Source organism: Canis lupus, chromosome 24 (genome assembly GCF_011100685.1).
Source record: "Canis lupus familiaris isolate Mischka breed German Shepherd chromosome 24, alternate assembly UU_Cfam_GSD_1.0, whole genome shotgun sequence".
NCBI classification, from domain to species: domain Eukaryota; kingdom Metazoa; phylum Chordata; class Mammalia; order Carnivora; family Canidae; genus Canis; species Canis lupus.
Window position 1 is genome coordinate 37,275,662 of NC_049245.1, and position 20,462 is coordinate 37,296,123.

Below are 20,462 nucleotides of genomic sequence, written 5' to 3' on the forward strand. Positions count from 1 at the left end.
GGAGGGGAGTAGGCAATAAGGATGGGCTATCTTTTTTTTTTAATATTTATTTATTTATTATTTATGATAGACAGAGAGAGAGAGAGAGAGAGGCAGAGACACAGGAGGAGGGAGAAGCAGGCTCCATGCCGAGAACCCGACGCGGGACTCGATCCTGGGACTCCAGGATCGTGCCCTGGGCCAAAGGCAGGCGCTAAACCACTGAGCCACCCAGGGATCCCCAAGGATGGGCTATCTTCAAGGCTGGGCTTCGGGCCCCCTGCCCTGGCCTCGCTGACCTCTCAGGCTTTGCAACCCGCGTGTGCTTTACCAGCAGAGGCACCGGGAGGTTAGAAGCTGGCCTCTACTGCCACCTGGTGGTGATTCCAGACAGTGCGGCCTCAGGTGCCCGCGGAGGCCCAGGGCGCTGGGGAGATCGTGGGTCAGGCAAGTGTGTATTTTGCTGGGTGGAGCCCCCAAATCACTGAGCACCTACTCAGCACCTACATGACTTCACTGTGTGTGTGTGTGTGTGTGTGTGTGTGTGTGTGTGTGTGCATGTGTACAGACCTGACTTCAATTGAGCTGTCCTTCAGTGTCTGCCGGGAGAGGTGGATTACCCCAAACTAACTCCAGTAGGGGAAGAATAAGATCCTAGAGGCACAAAGGGTGGGGAGTTGTAGAGGAAACAGGGAGTCGTTTGACTTGAGCACACAGGGAAAGTTTCTCTGGGCATGTCTCAGCTGCAGGTGGAAGGGAAGGGCGTTGAGGCCAAGGGAACAGCACGGGTAAAGGTGTGGAGGCAGGTCCATGCAATGTATGACTTTCTAAAACTCAAACAAATGATAAGGTAACACATAGCCATTGTGAATGTTTTAAAGTTAGAAAAAGGAAATGTAGGTCTTCCTCCCACCTCAGCCCCCAGCCCTCTTCCTCTGGAAGATTTAATGCAAGCGGCTCCCAGTGAACCTGCCTCCTGGTGCAAGCCGGCCTCTGTGTAGTCCCACCAATAGGATGGGACAGGAATGGTGGTGCCAGGTTTGGATTTAACCTCCAAAAGGAGGCCTAGCATTTTTCATTTTTGTGCTCTGGAGCAGCCAGCTGCTGTGTAAGTGGTGTGGTGACAGTGCTGGGAAGACCGCATGGGGAGGAAGACACTATGGAATGATGAACCGAGGGACTGAGGACTGCACTGGATGATTTAGGCTCCAGCCAGCCAGCAGCCAGCTGGGCCATTCCGGCTGAGGTGTGACACATGAGAGTCAACGCCCTGGACCCTCCAACTAGCAGCCAGCACTGGAGCAGAGACAAGTCACCCAGATTTCTGACTCACAGGATTGTGAGCAAACCAAATGGTGGTTGCTTTAAGCCACTAAGTTTTGGGGTGTGTAATTATACGACAGTATTCAGAGCACCCCGGGCCCTAGGCTGCCCCCATTGTCAGTTTCTCATGACCCTTCTGTTGGGAGAAACCTCCTCAAACAAACACATGAGTGAATTCCTGCAACTCCTCCCAATTATGTGGGGGTTTGCATACCACACATCCTGGCTTGCACTTGGTTTCTCTCTCTCTCTCTCTCTCTCTCTTTTTAAAAAGCATTTATTTTTGTTTATTTTTAAAGATTTTATTTATTTCTTCATAGAGACACACAGAGAGAGGGAGAGACACAAGCGGAGGGAGAAGCAGGCTCCCTGTGCGGGGAGCCCAATGCAGGACTTGATCCCAGGACCCTGGATCATGCCCTGAGCTGAAGGCAGAGCTCAACCACTGAGCCACCCAGGCATCCCAAGAATTTATTTATTTGAGAGAGCAAGAGAGAGAGAGATAGCGAGGAAAAGCATGAGGGGGTAGGGAGAGGGAGAAGCAGGTTTCCCACTGAGCAGGGAGCCAGACGTGGGACTAGATCCCAGGACTCCAGGATCATGACCTGAGCCAAATGCAAGATGCTTAACCAACTGAGCCACCCAGGCATCCCTTAGTTTTTTTTTTTTTCCCCTTTAAATGACAGATCTTGGTTCTAGATGTGTGCTGTTCAATACAAGAGCCACTAATCACAGGAGGCTACTTAAAGTCAATTAAAATGGAATAAAATTAAAAATTCATTTCCTCAATCACACTAGCCTCAAGTGCTCACTGGCCACAGGTGGCTCATAGCTGCCATGTGGCACAGCACGGATGTAGCACATGGCCGTCAACCCAGAAAGTTCTGTGGCACAGTGCTGGTCTAGACCCTCTTGCTCACGCAGGACCCCCCTCATCCTCTAGACCCCATCCTGGTCTAGATCCTCTCCCTTGTCCTCAGCAGCTGCATAGTGTTCCCTCGTGCTGTCCCCAAGCTCCTGCCATCGTCACGTCCACGTTTCTTCATGCAGCTATGACACCCTTGTAGGATAAACGTCCAGCCTTTCTGGGCTCAATGATGTTTCTGGGCCAACTTACCACGAGAGGCTCTACCACTTTAGACAGCCACTAGAAGTTTGTAAGACTGTTTGTTTTCCCACACCACCAACACTGCGTGTAATTAAAAATTCTTTTTTAGCTAATGGCAAATGTTTTCAAGACAAACACAACTCCACCAGGATCCTGCTCCACTACATCCTTCTTTCACCTCATAGGGCCCCTGGGTACCTTTCCATGTTGACATACGAAAACTTGTCATGTCCTTTGTATTTTTTTTAAATTGTGATAAAATTCAGATAACATGAAATTCACCATCTTCATTATTTTTAAATGTACAGTTCAGTGCCGTTAAGGATATTCATACTGTAGTGCAACCATCATCACCGTCTGTCTCCAGAAGCATTTCATCATCCTGAATGGAAGCTCTGTCTCTGTTAAACAGCTCCCCACCTTCTCCCCTGGCCCCTGGCATCCGTCACTCTACCTTCTGGTCTTTATCAAGGCGACGGCTCTCGGTACCTCATATAAGAGGAATCATATGGGGGACACCTGGGTGGCTCAGTAGTGGAGCGTCTGCCTTCGGCCCAGGACATGATCCCGGGGTCCTGGGATCGAGTTCCACATCGGGCTCCCTGCATGGAGCCTGCTTCTCCCTCTGCCTGTGTCTCTGCCTCTCTCTCTCTCTGTGTGTGTGTCTTTCATGAATAAATAAATAAAATCTCAGAGGAAAAAAAAAAGAGGAATCATACGGTATTTGTCCTTTTGTGCCTGGTGTATTTCCCTTAGCATAATGTCCTCGAGGTTCATCCGTGTTGTAGTATATCAGAATTTCCTTTCTTTTAGAGGCTGAATAATTGTACGTGTATCCCACATTTTGTTTATCCATTTACTTTGATGGATGCTTGGGTTGCTTCCACCTTTTGACTATTGTGAATAATGCTGCTGTGAACACGGGTGTGCATGTATATTGTCGAAACCCTGCTTTTGGGGTGCCTGGGTGGCTCAGTCGGTTAAGCGTCTGCTTTCTGCATGGGTTGTGATCCCGGGGTCCTGAGACCCAGCCCTGCATCTGGCCTCCCTGCTCAGCAGGAAACCTGCTTCTTCCTCTCCCTCTGCTCCCTCCCCACTCCTCCACCCCTGCTCTTATTCACTTGCTTTCTCTTTGTGAAATAAATTAAAATCTTAAAAAAAAAAACCCACAAAAAAATCCTGCTTTCAATTCTTGTGGGTATATACCTAGGAGTGGAATACTGGATCATATGGGAGTTCTATTTTTAATTTTTTGAGGAACTGCCATGCTGTTTCCAACAGTGGCTGCACCAATTTACATTCCCATCAATGGTATGATGCACAATTTCTCCATTATCATCACCAACACTTGTTAGCTCTTATTTTTCTTGAGGGTAGCCATCCTAGTGGATGTGGGGTGGTTTCTTGTGGTTTTGATTTGTATCTCCCTAATGATCAGCGCCTTTGAGCATCCTTTCATGTGCTTATTAGCCATTCACATATATTCTTTGGAGAAATGTCTTTTGCAAGTCCTTTCCCCATTTTTATTTTTATTTATTATTTATTTATTAATTTATTTATTTATTTTTATTTTTTAAAAATATTTTATTTATTCATTTGAGACAGAGAGATACAGAGAGAGAGAGAACATGAGCAGGGGAAGGGACAGAGGGAGAGGGAGAAGCAGCCTCCCCCCTGAGCAGGAGCCCCATCCCAGGACCCTGGGATCACGACCCGAGCAGAAGGCCAACACTTAACCATCTGAGCCACCCAGGGGCTCTGATTTTCCCCCATTTTTAATTGAGTGTTTCTCTGTTGTTGAGTTGTAGGAGTTCCTTATATATTCTGGATATTGACCCATCAGATACATGATTTACAAATATTTTCTCCTATTCCTTAGAGCTGACTTTCCACTCTATTTTTCCCTTTGCTGCACAGTTTTTAATTTTGACATCGTCTGATTTATCTACTTCTTTCTTTTGGTGGCCGGTGCTTCTGGTATCATATACCCCATCCCTTTAAATGGCTATGGAGAGGTCCATATGGAGTGTGGCTGTTTTATAACTGATCTATCACCCAATCCTGAAGCTTCTACTTTCAAAAGAGATTCAGAATCTGACCACTTCTCTCACCATCTCTGTGGCCACCACCCTTGTGGAGCCTACTGGACTACAAGTACCTCCTCACTGGGCTCCCTGCTTCTGCCTTTGCTGCTAGTAGCGTCCATCCCCGCCCCTTGCAGCCAGAGGGATTCCATTAGAACCCAAGTCAGATCCTGTTCCTGTTCTGCTCAGAACTCTCCATGGCTCCTGCTAACCTAGAGTAAAAGCCAAAGTTTATTCAGTGCCCCACAGAGCCCTGTGTGATATGGCCCCCCACTATTTCTTTCTTTCATTTTCCTTTTTAAAATTTATTTGAGGGGATCCCTGGGTGGTGCAGCGGTTTGGCGCATGCCTTTGGCCCAGGGCGCGATCCTGGGGACCCGGGATCGAGTCCCATGTCAGGCTCCCGGTGCATGGAGCCTGCTTCTCCCTCTGCCTGTGTCTCTGCCTCTCTCTCTCTCTCTCTCTCTGTGTGTGTGACTATCATAAATAAATAAAAATTAAAAAAAATGAAATTTATTTGAGAGAGACAGAGAGAGAGAAAGTCAGAGAGAGACCACAAGCACAGAGAAGGGCAGAGAGAGGGACAAGCAGACTCCCCTGCTGAGCTTAGCGTGGGGTGGGGGGGGACTGCATGGGCCAGGCATGCGCTACTTAGGGCCTTTGCACTTGCTGTGCCCCCTGTCCGGCCCTCTTTCCTCACAGCTCTCTGCATTCATGTTTTTGCTCAGATGTCACCTCACTGAGGCCTCCCCTGACCACCCTAAAGTTAAAATGCATGCCCCCCACCCTGCCAGCACTCTTCATTCCCCTCCTCGGCTGTATTTTTCTCCAGGTTGCTTACCAGGGTCTAACACAATGTGTACACTGCTCATTTATCTTTCTTGTTTGTCTTCTCCAAGGGGAATGTCAACACCATGAAAACGAATTGCTCTGTCTTGTTCATGAATGTTTCTAGGGCATGAGCCGCTGTAGGTGCCAAAAAATATTTGATGAGTGACTAAGTGAAAATGAGCACCTTTTGTCTGTAGACATTAGTTCGTTGGACATTGTTCTTCTTTCCGTAGCCTGCTCCTGCGCTCTGACTACCTACCCGCCCCGGCCACGAAGCCGACCTCTGCATCCCAAAGCCAGAGGATGCCCTTTAACCACTCCTGCATCCCCAGAGCCCGCCACACGGTGGCAGCATACACACAGACAAGTTTCACCAGCCAGCTCTGCGCATCTCCCAGGACTCCCCCAAACTCTGGATCCCAGGATATCGGCTTGGCAGCCCGCAGGGATCTAATTTCAGCCCCATTGGGTAGATGGGGAAAGTGAAGCTTCAAAGAAGAGGTGTAGTGGAGAAAATGTAGAACCAGGGATCTGGCTTTTCAATCTGGCTCTTTTACCGGTGATACCCTGTGATCTAGGTCCTAACCCTCTTTGGACCTGTTTCCCATCTGCCTACTTTGCTTTCATGAGGTTTCTATGACTTACCAGGATCGGGTCCTCTGGGGGCGAAGGGGAGGTCTGATGCACTCCCATGCGTCACAGTGGGCCAGTGGGAGGGACACCCTGGCCCAGAATGCCCCAAACAGAGGATTTTATTATTTATTTATTAAAAATTTTATGTATTTATTTGACAGAGAGAGAGAGAGAGTGAGAGCACAAGCGGGGGGGGGGGAGCGGCAGGCAGAGGGAAAAGGGGGCTCCCTGCTGAGCAGGGAGTCCCCTGTGGGACTCCATCCTAGGACCCCGGATCACGACCAGAGCCAAGGCAGATGCTTAACCAACTAAGCCACCCAGGCGTCCTGGAGGGGATATGATTATCCCATTCTATAGACCAGCGACCGGGGTGTCACAGCCAGGAGGGTGCAGAACAGGAACCCAAGCCCACCCTCTGCTGCCACCCCCCTCCAGATCCACTAGAGAACAGTGCCACGGACCATCTCCGATGGTTCCTCTTTCAGCCTTATGTTTCCACCTGCTGGCTGAATTCTCCCCCCTGCAAACACCTTTAAGCGTCAAAGGAGTGACATTAGGGCTCTCTTTTGGGCAAGTTGCCTTGCTTTTCTCCTCCTGAAAATGGGGCCGAGGAAAAGCTGCAGAGGCTGGGGGAAGGGATTTTGAAAGCAGTTTGGGGGTAGAGGAGGGTGTGTATCCGGGTAGGAAAGAGCCTGTTCCCCCACAGCCCCCGCCTGGCTCCTGCCCACACTTGCAGCCACAGAGGCCCAGCCCACGGATTCTGGTTTTAAAAGAGAAGCTGAAAATTGGAATTTTGATGTGAAATCTGATTTTTAAATGTTGGCAATAAATCCATTAGAAAAAAAAAAAAAAACCCAGACAACAAAGCAAAACACCAAGGGGTCACACTGAACATGTCTGTGGGTTGGACTTGACTCCTGGCTGCCCGTTTGAGACCCTTCCCCACCCCGGGCTCCAACAGACACCAGGGCGTCGGTAATCGGGTGGTGTCAGGTGGAACCTGGCTACCGGGCCCCCCAGGTGCAGGGCCGCGGGGTGTGCTAGTGGCCTCTGGGCCCCAGTGGTTCCATGCCCATCAGCCCCTTCTTGGAGGGGAGGCTGAGCGTTAATGGTGTGGCAGCAGGCAGGCCCGTTGAGCAATGGGGCTTGTAAAAACAAGAGCTTACGTCACCCGAGCATGCAGCCTCTGGGGTGGCAGGCACCTGGGGTGGCACCTGGGGTGGCTACTGCCACTGATTTCACCGTCAGGCCAGAGTGGAGAATCTTGAGCAGGGAAGGGCAGGAGGCAAAAGGCTCAGTGTCTGGTGGGTGAGGTCCCTCCGGGAGGCCAGAGCAAGACCCTGATGGGTGAATCTGGTCACCAGGATCCAGGCTGCCCCTTGACTCACAGTGTGACCGCGGGGCACCCTCCTCTGGGTCTCAGTTCTTCCATTCAGAAAATGGGGTTTACATCTTCACACCCATTATGATTTATTACAAACCCAAAGGGGAAGGTGAGCCTGGAAAGACTTTAGTCCTTCCCACCCCTTAAATGGGACCTTGGCCTCAGTTTCCTTATTTGTAAAGTAGAGATGATAGGATGGGCTTCCTACAAGTTATCAAGAGGGTTAAATGAGTTACTACACGCAGAGAGCTCGAGATGTGGTTCAGAGAGGGTAGAAGATGTGCCTGAGGACACACAGCAAATCCCCTAATTAGCTTCAGACCCCCCAGGTCTCACTGCACTCCCCCCAGAACCCCGATAGATGTGTGTGTGTGGGGGGGTGAGGGGACCGCTGAGGCTCACAGAGGGAAGCCGTCTGGCCCGAGGTTACTACACAGCCCAGCACATGGGTGACCTCACTTTCTCCACCTCCTCCGTTCACTGAGCAACTTCCCTGTGTCAGGCACTGCTCTAGGCACTGGGGTATAGCAATGAATGAAACCCAAATCCCCGTCCTGGGCGGGGTGACGTGGGGAGGGGGTGGTGGGGACAGGAGGCCACAGGCATAGGTGAGATAATTTTGATGGTAAAGAGAATATGGGGATGTGAGAGAAGTGACTGAGGGTCTGGGACTTTGGATGGGGAGGTTAGGGAGGGCTTCCTGGAGGTAACCTCTGGGCTGAGCCCCGAAGAGCCATCTTGGGCAGAGCTAGGGGAACAGTGTTCTTGGTCCAGAGGGAACAGCAAATGCTTTCACCACTGGTAAATTTTGATCATGCCCAGCTGAGAGTTCCAGTATCCGAGGGCCAGCCCTCATGGAGCGGGCAGTCTTTTTGCAGGGGTGGGGTGTGTGTGGGGGGAGACCGAGGGAGGCTAGACAAGCCGGGGAATGGTAGTTGGTGATAGGCTGGGAAGGAAATTCACTAGCAGGTGGGGCCAGGAGGGCCTCTTGGAGGTGGTGTGAGCGTCCCACTTTGTAGCTCGGAAGGCCTGGCTGAATGGCCCTGGGGCTTCAGATCCCTCCCTGGCCCAGAGGCTGCTGGGAAGGCCCGGGAAGCCAGCAGGCCGGGTCAGTGTTTCATCCTGTTCTTCCCTGCTCCCCCCACCCCCCAAGGGCGCTTGGAGATGTCATTTCTCCAGCTCTCTGGGGCGGAGGTCACCCCAGCTCAGCAGATAACGCTGAAGGTTGAGCAATGCCTGCCTGCCCGCCAGGGCCAGGGCTGGGGTCAGTGGGCCGGGGGTTATCCCCAGGCAGGCTGGGAGCTCCTGCCTCAGCGGCCCGGGCCGGGAATGGCAGAGGGGTGAGGGGTGAGGGGTGGGCCCTAGGAGCTGCCCCAACGGCCTAGGGATGGGGCTGCAGAGGGCAAGGGGCGCCGTGAGCCCACTCGGCCCAGCGTTCAAATCCAGGACGGGCCACGGCCCGTTTTCCCATCTGCGTACCAGGAGTAGCAAAAGCATCCTCCTGCCAGGGTGGAAAAAGTCTGGGTCCAGGCCTACCCTCAACACAAAGTAGGGACTTGGTAACAACGGGGGGGATGTCCCTTCTCTCTCCCGCATGGCTCCCAGTGGGGTCTGGCTTGATACCCCCACCCCCAGCCTCAGAAATAGTTTTTTTTTGACCTCAGGTTGGCAAAAAGGTCTTAGGGTGCTCTGATAAGAGCTTTTAAGACTAGTGGGGGACATGAGGCCCTGTGACCTTGGGTGTCCTATGCCCCCCCCCCCCCGGGCTTCTTTGTACCCTGTGGGAGGGAGGTGGCTTCTTTCTGATGTGCCTCCCAGAGTGGACCTCAAACTTAAATTAAGCCTTCTGTTTGGGAGTCCGTGGTGGAGACAATGATACAACTAATAATAATAACCGTAACAGCACTTTCATGGAAGGAGCTTGGAGTGAAGTGACTCGCCCAAGGTCACGCAGCGTGGCCGCCGAGCACCCCCCACCCACCCCCTTCCACCTCCCTGGGCCCAGGTCAGGGTCGGGTGGGGCCAGAGAAGACCCAGGTGTGGTCTAAGGGGGCGGGCAGGGCCGGTGGGCGGGGCTGGGGGCGGCGCAGTCGCCGCGGCCGAGGTCCCGGTGGGGCTCTCCCCCGAAGTGCCCCCCACCGGGGTCCTTGCGTTAGACGTGCCTTTAGGAGGGGCGGGGGGCCTCCCCCAGCGTGGAATCCCCTCCTTCCGAGGGCTGGGGTTGGGAGCAAGTTTTGGGGCGGGGAGGGGCCGGCCGCGCGGGGGAAGGACGGTGCAGGTGGGTCACCTCTCGGGGGGCCGGGGCGGGGCCGGGGTCTCCGGGATCCGGCCTGGGGAGCGCCGGCCTCCTCCGTGGGGCGTCCGGGCGGGCTCGGCGGGTCCCGAAGCCTCCGCCGCCTCCAGCAGGGGGCGGGCGGCGGCCGTGCTTCGGGAGGGGGAAGGCGGTCGCGCTGCCCCCTCCCCGCGGCCCCCCCGGGGCGGCCTCCAGCCCGGAGGGGGCGGTCCGGGGGCGGGGTCGCGCCGCCCCTCCTCGCTCCCAATCCCCGCGCCGCCGGGTGGGGGTGGGCAGGGGGCGTCAGGCCGCCCCCCCGCGGGCCCGCGGACCCCCCGAGGGCGCGCCCCGGCTCTCGGGTCGGGCCGCCGGGCCCCGCCGGCGCCCTCGCGGGGGTCTCGGGCCGCCACCCCGCGTCCCGGCGGCGGCGGGAGGGGCCGGGGCGGCTGCCAGCGTGACGCAGCCGTTGCCATGGGTCGCCTTATAAATAACCGGGCTCGGGAGAAACTTTAGCGAGTCAGAGCCGCGCACGGGACCGGGAAGAGGACCCACGCGAGGGTCCAGCCGTCAGCCCCCGCACCGGCAGCGGCCCCCCGGCGGCAGCGGCCCCCCGGCGGCAGCAGCGGCGGCGGCGGCGGCGACCCAGCGGCCACGGTCGGAGCCGGGAGGCCGCGCCACCTGCGGGCCGGCCGGAGCGGGCAGCCCCAGGCCCCCTCCCCGGGCACCCGCGTTCATGCAACGCCTGGTGGCCTGGGACCCAGCATGTCTGCCCCTGCCGCCGCCGCCCGCCTTTAAATCCATGGAAGTGGCCAACTTCTACTACGAGGCGGACTGCTTGGCTGCTGCGTACGGCGGCAAGGCGGCCCCCGCGGCGCCCCCCGCGGCCAGACCCGGGCCGCGCCCCCCCGCCGGCGAGCTGGGCAGCATCGGCGACCACGAGCGCGCCATCGACTTCAGCCCGTACCTGGAGCCGCTGGGCGCGCCGCAGGCCCCGGCGCCGGCCACAGCCACGGACACCTTCGAGGCGGCCCCGCCCGCGCCCGCCCCCGCGCCCGCCTCCTCCGGGCAGCACCACGACTTCCTCTCCGACCTCTTCTCCGACGACTACGGAGGCAAGAACTGCAAGAAGGCGTCCGAGTACGGCTACGTGAGCCTGGGGCGCCTGGGGGCCGCCAAGGGCGCGCTGCACCCCGGCTGCTTCGCGCCCCTGCACCCGCCGCCCCCGCCGCCGCCGCCGCAGCCCGCCGAGCTCAAGGCGGAGCCGGGCTTCGAGCCCGCGGACTGCAAGCGGAAGGAGGAGGCCGGGGCGCCGGGCGGCGGCGCCGCAGGCATGGCGGCTGGCTTCCCGTACGCGCTGCGCGCCTACCTCGGCTACCAGGCGGTGCCGAGCGGCAGCAGCGGGAGCCTGTCCACGTCCTCGTCGTCCAGCCCGCCCGGCACGCCGAGCCCCGCCGACGCCAAGGCGCCCCCGGCCGCCTGCTACGCGGGGGCGGCGCCGGCGCCCTCGCAGGTCAAGAGCAAGGCCAAGAAGACGGTGGACAAGCACAGCGACGAGTACAAGATCCGGCGCGAGCGCAACAACATCGCGGTGCGCAAGAGCCGCGACAAGGCCAAGATGCGCAACCTGGAGACGCAGCACAAGGTCCTGGAGCTCACGGCCGAGAACGAGCGGCTGCAGAAGAAGGTGGAGCAGCTGTCGCGCGAGCTCAGCACCCTGCGGAACTTGTTCAAGCAGCTGCCCGAGCCCCTGCTCGCCTCCTCCGGCCACTGCTAGCGCGGCCCCCGCGCGCGGCCCCCCGCCGGCCGGCCGGCCGCCCGCTCGCTCCGCCCGCGCGCCCGCCCGCCCGCGCGCCCGCCCGCCTGCCCGCGCGCTGCCGGCCGCGCCGCGGGGACCCGCGCCCCCGCCCCCGCCCCCGCCCCCGCCCCCGGGGCGCCGGCGAAACTTTGGCACCGGGGCGCTTGGCGGCGCGGGGAGCTCGTCGGTAATTTTAATATTTTATTATATATATATATATATCTATATTTTTGTCCAAACCAACCGCACATGCAGACGGGGCGCCCGCCCGTGGTGTTATTTAAAGAAGACGTGTCTATGTGCACAGATGAGTGACAGGCTCGCTGCCTCCCCTGCCTCCTCTCCGGGCGCCGGCGGGCGGGCCGGTTCCGAAGTTGATGCAATCGGCTCGAACATGGCTGAACGCGAGTGTACACGGGACTGACGCAACCCACGTGTAACTGTCAGCCGGGCCCTGAGTAATCGCTTAAAGATGTTCCTACGGGCTTGTTGCTGTTGATGCGTTGTTGTTGTTGTTGTTGTTGATGTCGTTGATGTTGTTGTTTTTTGGTCCTTTTTTTTTTTTTGTATTATAAAAAAAATAATCTATTTCTATGAGAAAAGAGGCGTCTGTATATTTGGGGATCTTTTCCGTTTCAAGCATTAAGAACACTTTTAATAAACTTTTTTTTTTTTTTTTTTTTTTTGGAGAATGGTTAAAAGCCTTTTGGGGGCAGTAGTTGGCTTTCGATTTTTTTTTTTTTAATTTATTTTTTGGTTTAGATGATTTTAGATGTGCTTTCCTGGATGGGGGTGTGTGGGGGGGTAGGGGGGGGTGGGGTTGTTGTGTGTTGGGGGGTTTCTATTATTTTGGGGGTTTTTTGGTGGTTGGGTGGCGGTGTTAACAGCTGTGTCGTGTGTGTGTGTGTGCTTTTTTTTTTTTTTTTTTTTGGTCCTCCCTCCACTGCTGCTCCCTCCAGGGTCTGTGCTTGGAGGTGGGGGATGCCAGGTTTCTGGGGCTCTCAGGGTGACTCAGCGCCCCTGAGTGCTGGGGAGGAGTGACCCGGAACCCTGCTTGGGAAGAGGTCGGCTTGTCCCGAGTGCCAGGCTTGAGTTTAGAGGGAGGGACCTGTACGTCTGTGACCTCTGTAGGGTCCGGTGTTTGGGGGATCCGGCTAGCAGGCCACATTATGTAGGAAGAGGGCGTATGGGTCTTGGTCTTGCTGAGCCCAAGTTGGAGCAGATTCTTTTTGGTAAGTGTAGTTGGGCGGGCTGTTTAAAAAAGACTGTGTGTGTGTATATATTTATTTTAAGAGGAGCCTGGGTGTGTGGGCGAGCTTGTGTTTGTGTGTCCCTGGCCTGCCTGAGGGGAGAAGCTGGGCCAGGTGGAGGGAGGTGTGGGGGGAGAAGGGTTCCTACATTTCTATTTTCCCTTTCCTCGGGTTGGGAGGTTCACCCCTTGCCTTCTTTGCCCAGGTGTGGACGCAGGGTCCAGGCCTCACCTGCTTGCTCATAGTGGCCGAGCCTGGTTGGAACCTGGGACCCCGCTGTCTCTGATTCCCTGGGACAGAAGGGACCCCCTTGGCAAGGCTTTTGCTTCCCTGTCCCCTGATTCCCCCCTGCCCCTCTGCACTGCACCCCCACGGCCATTCCGGCCCTGGACAGCATTCCTGAGAGCTGAGGATGGACACGGAGGGGTTAGTGTGGATACACGTTCGGCGTCCCGCGGTGCCTGGCACACAGGAGGTATTATATAAGCGTTTGCTCTTGTTATTATTTTTTGCTGGGAGGTTCCTGGCATTTGGCAACCGGTCTTCAGTGCAGCGAGAATGTGGCGAGCGCCTGCCAGAGGTCGGGTGTCCAGTAAATCTTGGACCTAACCCATCTCATGTAAGCCTCCCAACAACCTTTGCACAGGTGGGTACTATTATGAGGGCTGTTTTCAGAGCCATGGAGCAGCCTTTTGTCACTTCCCTAAAGGTACGAAGTTGGTTTGGGGTCCCCCTGGCCTAGGAATTCAGGGGTGGGGTCAAATGGGAGCTTCACAAGATTGGTTTGCCAAGGGCCCAGGGCAGCCTGGGATCTTGGGAGCAGCTGCTGGTGTGGTGGTTTTAGAAGAGGAAATGCTTCTTCCCTTCCATGTCCCTCTGGGGGCCTGGATATACTTTCTATGTGGGAGCCCCAGGTATGGGGGAGAGAGACTAAGCCCCCCCCCCCACCCCCACCATCATGGAGCTGAGGGTCAAGGCAAACTCCACCTACCCCCTCCCAGCCCCTGACGGGCTGTACCGGGCACTGGGCCCAGATAATCTCACTTTGGTCCTGGGCCTCTGTTGTTCCCTCCGACCCCCAAGCGGGTCTCCTCTCTGTCCTGGGTGGTCGGATGACTGGTTGGGTCCCTGGAGCTGTGAAGTCAGTCCAGTACCAGTGATAGCACATTGGCTCAACAGCCTTTAGGATCCACCTGCTGAAGGGCCCAGGCTGGGAGTCCGACTCCAGGGAAGGAGGTGGCTCAGTCTTTCTGGGGCTGGAGAGGTCATGGTCTGGGAATGAATCTTCTCAACAACTGCTCCGCTCTTTGTCACTGAGGATTGGCTGGTAGCTGCTGCTATACCCAGAGGAGGTGAGAGGGGAGCAGCCTAGCCACACAGAGAACCCCAAGCTCCCTTTTCCTGAGCACTGTCCAGTGTTGAGTACAGCCATTTACACACTCACATCTAGATTTAATCTACAGAAGCACACCAGGGAAGGTGTTATACCTATTTTATTTTAAAAGATTTTATTTTTTTATTTGACAGTGAGAAAGTGAGGGCAGGAGCAGGGGGAGAGGGAAGGAGAAGCAGACTCCACACTGAGCAGGGAGCCCAATGCGGGGCTCAATCCCAGGACTGAGAGATCATGACCTGAGCCGAAGGCAGATGCTTCAACAACTGAGCCACCCAGGCGCCCCTCATACCCATTTTATAAAAGTAAACCGCAGCCCACAAAAATGGGGTTAGTTTTCAAGGCATGGAGTGAAGCCAGGGACAAAGTTAGGTCTGACATCCCCCCCCCCCCCCCCCCCCCCCCCCCCCCCCCGGCCCTGCCAAGTCTCTGAGGAGAGCTTGTGGTTGAAAGCCTGTTTTGTGACCCTGGCCCCTGGCCCCCAATCCTGGGCTCTGCCTGGATGACTCCTTGCCTGGCCCCAAGTTCAGGTACTCCAAATGCCAGAGTTAAGTGACTTGCACAGTTTCCCAATTTGGAAGCAAAAGAAAGGGGATTTGGCCCTGAGACCAATCTGAAGAAGGTTGGGAAAAAGTTAACAGGTTGAGGGCTCTGCTGGTGGTCTGGGTGGCCTGGTGCGGGAGCACTGTGGACAGAGCTGTGTCCAGAGGACTGGGAGATGTCATAGGTGGGAGAACAGCCACCCCATGGATCACTAGTCTAGGAGTGCTAAAGGCTTGCAGGAGGTGAGAGGAGGCCATTCGTAATCGGGAATCAGGAAAGTAGGCTGGGGAGGGGGCACTGGGGCCAGAGAGAGCCTCGAGAAGTAGTAACAACAGTGCGTGTGAGTTCAGTGCTCATGATGGGCAAAGCGCCACTCCAAGGCCTTGGCTCAGATGGACTTGCTGGATCCTTCTGCCCAAGAAGGCTGGTCATGTTAACCACAGACCCATTTAGTGGGGTTGACCACTGAGGCTAGCTGTGAACCCCAACCAGTGTTTGCTTAGGACAGGAGAGTTGACAAAACACATTCATACCTCATAATCTTAGGCGGTTGTCCCACGGCCTGGTGATTTCACCAAGGAGAAAAGCAGGCTCCAAAGTGAAAGCTGGAGACACTGCCTGTTGAAGCAGCCCATCTACTTCTTGGAGGCTGCGGCTTCAGTTATGGGCATCTTCCTGCCAAGCGGACAGGCTCAGAGTGGGGCGAGGGACCTGTCCAAGGTGGCACCACTAACCTGTCCGTGGTGGGAATTGGGGTAAGGAAAGAGAAGGGAGACTTCGCCATGGAAACACCTAAAGAAGGTGTCCTCCTCCCCCACAGTCCCTGGGACTGTTTTGTCCTTGTGTCTGAGACGTTGATTTGTCCAGTTACTTTTTTTCCATTTATTTGACAAGCATTTAGTGAGCACCTGCAGGGTGCAAGGCCCTATGCTGGGTGCTGGGGACATGGTGATGAAGACAGAGGTGACAATTTATGGGGAGAGGTAGACACTAAGTGTCCAGTAACTAGAAGAGGGTAATGACAGGTGGCGTCAAGGGCTCTGAAGGAGGGAAAGTGGGGCAGGGAGGGACTGAGAGGTCCAGGAAGGCCCCTCCTAGGAGGTGGCATCTGAGCAGACACCGGAGCCAGGTGTGGAGTGAGGGGGACGGGCCCTGGTTTATCGGGCATGTGCACACTATGCTGGCTGTTACCATGTTTTGTATGGCTTCTCTTCTTATAGTAACCCAATGACTTGAGTGCTGTTTATCATCCTACTTCCCCAGTTGGGGAAACTGAGGCACAGGCGAAGTCACTGCCCCAACACCTGATGAGTGACTTGTGTGAGATTCAAATTCATAACTTGAATTCACATCTGAGAAGCCTTCTCTTCCTGTCTCTGCCTATGGCCCCACTTTTCTCATTTGCTCTGTTTTCCTGTCATGTCCCTCTTCCCCATCCTTTGCTGGCCTGGCTGACCTTCTGGGTGACCCCTGAGGGAGTCCCAGCAGCTCCAGTTATCCATTTGGCTGCTCCTCCTTGGAGGTTTTCAACCTTGTATTGGCTGTGGCCATATGCAGGGGAGACTGGGGGATGCTGGAGAGACTGGAGCTTCTGGGGCCCCTGCCTGTCAGTTTGAGCCACTCCTGGGTGTCCTTGAGGCCAAGAGGTAGGAGTCCCATTTTCCAGAGTGGGGACCTGAGGCTCTGGGAGGGAACATTATTTCCCCAGAAAACAGAATAGATATTAGAATCCATGCCTGTGTGAGCCCCGTTTAGCTATCTTGTCTGCTTGTCAACTGCATTCTATGGGGGGCAGATGGGAAAACCTCAATTTTACAGGCTTTGACGAGTGGGTAAGATGCTCGGGCCAAGAAAAAAAATTTTTTTTTAAAAAAGCTCCGAACTCTTGTCCCTTACTTGCCAAATGACTTTGGGCAAGATACCTAACCTCTTTGGGCCCGGATGTATATTCACGCATTCAGGTATTCAGTCGGTATCAAGCAAGCACTTATTGTGGGCCTGGGCCGGTCCCTGGGCTCCTGGAGTTGATACTCTAGCATGGGAGAAAGAAGAAAATGAAGGGGGACAGTGGTCGAGGGTGACAAGGGGAGGGTGTTCCGAGAGTGTTCCAGGCAGAAGGAGCAGCAAGTGCAAAGACCCTGAGGCAGGACGGATCTCAGTGTGTCAGGGGAAGAGCGGGGAGCTGGCATGGCTAGAGGGGAGGCAGCCAGGTGTGACATGGACAGAGGACAACAGGGATGGCAGGATCCTCCCTGAAGAGTGTGGAGGCCACGGTGAGGTCGAGGGAGGCGGTTTTGAGGAGGAATGAGTGGGTGTCCCTGGCACCTGGAAAGCCCTTGACAAGTTTGTTGATGGGATGGAACAGGCCCCTCGGCCTCAGGAGGAGGCAAAGAGCAGTGGGTGAAGGGCACAGGGAGGCCGCCTGCCCGGGCCCAGGAGATCTCGTGGGTGAGGAGCCTCTGACCTAGGGCCTGGAGCCACAGAGAACTAACTGTTCACCAGGCAGGAATGAGGGGAAGAGCATGCCAGGAGGGGGTACTGGAGGAGCAAAGGCTGGGAGCCAAGAGGAGGAGAGTTCCTTGGGAAGCTGTGACTGCAGAGGAGAGGGCACCGGTGCTGGAGAATAGGGAGAAGAAGGCCAGGCTGGAGAGGGAATTGGGGCCCAGCCTCCCTGAGGCCTCTGGGGTGAAGAGGGTTGTGGGGTAGGCAGGAGGCCGGACCCCAGGAGAGGCGTTTTCTTTTTATTTGACTTCCCAAGCAATGCATGATCCTGGTGAGAAGGTTGGAAAATGCAGAGCATAAATAAAAGAAGGAAATAGAAAGCACCCATAATCCCACTGCCCGGAAATAAACCCCATTAATGCTTGCTCTGTGGCCTGGGACAAAGCCACTTCACCTGTCTGTGCCTCAATTTCTGTGCTCACAAAATGGAATAATAAGAGTACCTGTCTCATAAGGTGGTGAGGATCGCATGCGTCAATCCATGCAACGTGTTTAGAGCAGTGCAGCACACCGTAAGTATCCGCGATCATCATTATTATTAACAACATCATTACCATTTTGGTGGGTGAAGAGCTCCGGCGCTGGGATTGGGCTGCCTGCATTCTCGTTCTGAAACCCCCATTTCCTGGGCTGCGTGATTTGGGGGCCAGTGACTACATCTTGGTGTCCCTCCGTTCCCTCCCACCATCTGTACTAAGAAGATAATGATGTTCCTCATGGTGTTTTGTAAGGATTTGACAGGTAAATTCGCGCAGGGTGATTGTAGAGCGAGGTCTGTATGCAGTTCTTCCCTTCCAGAATTTTCCCTTCATGTAGCTCTAACATTACTTTGGCTCCCCTCCTTCTTCCTTAGCAATGGGACAAGTTGTTGGGAGCAAGTGCCCTCCTAAGAGACTACATTTCCCAGATTCTCTTGCAGCTAGGGGTGACTAATGAATATAAATAGAAGCTGTAGGTGCGGTTTCCAAGAAAGCTCTTTAGAGGGGGCTGATTCAGCTAATGAGGTACATTTCCTTTTGACTCCTTCCTCTGTACCCTCTCCCCCCACCTCTGCAACTTCTTCCTACTGAATGCCTGGAACCCAGATATGATGGCTGGAGCTTCAGGGGCCATCTTGAAGCACATGGCAAGCATTAAAGCATGGAAGCCACCTCCTGAGGGTGATGAAACCGGAAGATAAAAGGCACTTGGGTTCCCGATGGTAGTGCAACAGCCACACCGCTCTTTGCCTGCCTTGCTTTGGACTTGTTTATGTGTTATAAAAAATAAAAATAAAAAAAAAATCTTATAAAGGTCTCTGTCATTCTGGCCTCCTGTTGCTAGCTGCTGAAGCTACTTCTGATACATTTGCCCAAGTGGAATCAATCTGTGTGGGACGGACAGACTCTCTTCTGCTAACCCCAACAGGGTCAAATCCTGGCCCTGCACCCTCCATATGCAAACCACCAGGGAAGTCCACAGTCTGGGAATGGAGAGGGTCAGTCTCTGCTGCGGAGCTCACAGAGCATGTGGCAGCTGTGCTGGGACCCGACACCCCACACCACCCTGAATAACCCCTCTGCCTCATGCTGCCACCGCCACCACCTGCTCCACGGAGCCCTTGGCCTGCCAGGCCTGGGAGGCACCTTTGCTAGCCTGCCTGGGGCCAGCACAGCTGGGATCTCTGTGGGGTGAGTCTGTAGGCCAGGGAGCCAGGCTGGGTGAGCTTTTATTTTTATAGCTGTCACCAGATCCCTGCCTCACAGGCCCTAGCCCTGGAGCCCTGGAGAGGACGGAGGAGGTCAGGGAGGAGGAAGGATCTTCAGGGAAACTGGTGGGTGGGGATCAGAAGGCGCCGGAGGAGAGAACACTAGGGCAGGAGTCGGGGCTGCCAGGACTGTCTCATTCCAGCCACGCCTTGGTCCTCATGCTAAATGCGGGGTGGGCATCGAGCTTGCTTTGCTGATGCTCCTGGGGGCTGGTGAGGGACATACGGATCATGGGGACCCTTTCCTTCCTTTAGTCTTGAAATTCAGGTGTGAAACATTAGCCAGTCACCCCTTTCAAGTCTGAAGATATGATTGCCACCAGTCCTTGCAAAGCCTGCAATGCAGTTTTATTTCCCTCCTTCATCTCAGCTCCCCACATCCATTCCACCCACTTCTCATAAGCTCCCCACATCCATTCCACCCACTTCTCATAAGCCCCACCTCACTGTGGTTGGTATCTGTCCTTATATATGTGCATCTGACCGTTTTATGTCTTTTCAGTGAAATATGCACAGACAGGAAAGTGCACACGACGTAAGCATACAGCTTGGTGGGTTTTCCCTGCATAGACCCGTGAATGGAACCAGCACCCAGATCAAGAAACAGACCATTCCGGCACCCCAGAAACCCCTTTCCCTCTTCTAGGTACAGCCACTCCCATCACCACCTAAGTGGAGAAAGGAGAAATCATTATCCCAATTTCTAAGACCAAATACTAGTTTTTTGCTTGTTTCCTTTTTTTATAGAGGGACAGAGGGAGGGACAGAGAGAGAATCTTCAGCACGCTCCACACCCAGCACAGAGCCGGACTCGAGGCTTGATCTCACAACCCTGAGATTCTGACCTGAGCTGAAATCAAAAGTTGGACGCTTAACTGACTGAGCCACCCAGGCGCCCCTAGTCTTGTCTATTCCATACTTCATATAAATGGAATCACAGGACATTCATTTGTGTCTGATTTCTTTTACTCAGTTTGGTAACTGTAACATTCCTCCAACTTGCATGTATCAAGATTTGTTCCTTTTTTTTTTTTTTTTAACTGAATAGAATCCCACTGTATGGATATACCACAATATATCTACCCGTTTTATGACTGAGAGACATTTAGGTTGTTTCTAGTTTTTAGCTCTTTAGAATTGGCCTGTGATGAACATTCTAGACTCCATGTCTTTCGGAGAGCCTAGGTACACATTTTAGTTGGGCATATACCTAGGAGTGCTTGCTGAGTCACAGGAAATGCTGAGAGGACATGTTTTAATTCCTGTTAATGGTATTCAACCCTAGATCTTATTCCATTTCTTACTTTTTTTCTATTTAAAATTTTTTTCTTAGCCAGTTTAGGCTGCTATAACAGACTGCCATAAGCTGGGTGGCTAAAAAACAACAGAATTTTCTCTCTCACAGTTCTGAATACTGAGAAGTCCAGGATCAATTAGTGGCAGATTTGGTGTCTGGTGAGGAGCCGCGTTTGGATTCCTAGATACTATGTCCTCACATGGTGGAAGGGGTGAGGGAGTTCTCTGGGGTCCCTTTTATAAGGGCACTAATCCGTTCATGAAATAACCCTTGTGTGGGGTTATTTCAGCATATGAGTTTGGAGGACACAAACATTCAGTC

At 54.5% G+C, this 20,462-nt stretch overlaps 1 protein-coding gene and 1 long non-coding RNA gene across 2 annotated transcripts; both read left to right on the plus strand.

Moving 5' to 3' along the window:
* Positions 1 to 10,249: 10,249 nt before the first annotated feature.
* Positions 10,250 to 12,089, plus strand: CEBPB (CCAAT enhancer binding protein beta). The gene has a single exon (XM_038572578.1). The coding sequence runs from the start codon at positions 10,348 to 10,350 to the stop codon at positions 11,386 to 11,388; it is 1,041 nt and encodes a 346-aa protein (XP_038428506.1). The 5' UTR covers positions 10,250 to 10,347; the 3' UTR covers positions 11,389 to 12,089.
* Positions 12,090 to 14,475: 2,386 nt separating this feature from the next.
* LOC119865687 lies at positions 14,476 to 18,391 on the plus strand. Its single transcript, XR_005377968.1, has 2 exons — positions 14,476 to 17,609; positions 18,183 to 18,391. It is a non-coding gene; the product is annotated as an uncharacterized LOC119865687 (long non-coding RNA).
* Positions 18,392 to 20,462: the final 2,071 nt, after the last annotated feature.

Bases quoted from the DNA above. Each gene is read 5' to 3' on its own strand.
- CEBPB (XM_038572578.1), top strand. From the start codon at position 10,348: ATGCAACGCCTGGTGGCCTGGGACCCAGCATGTCTGCCCCTGCCGCCG.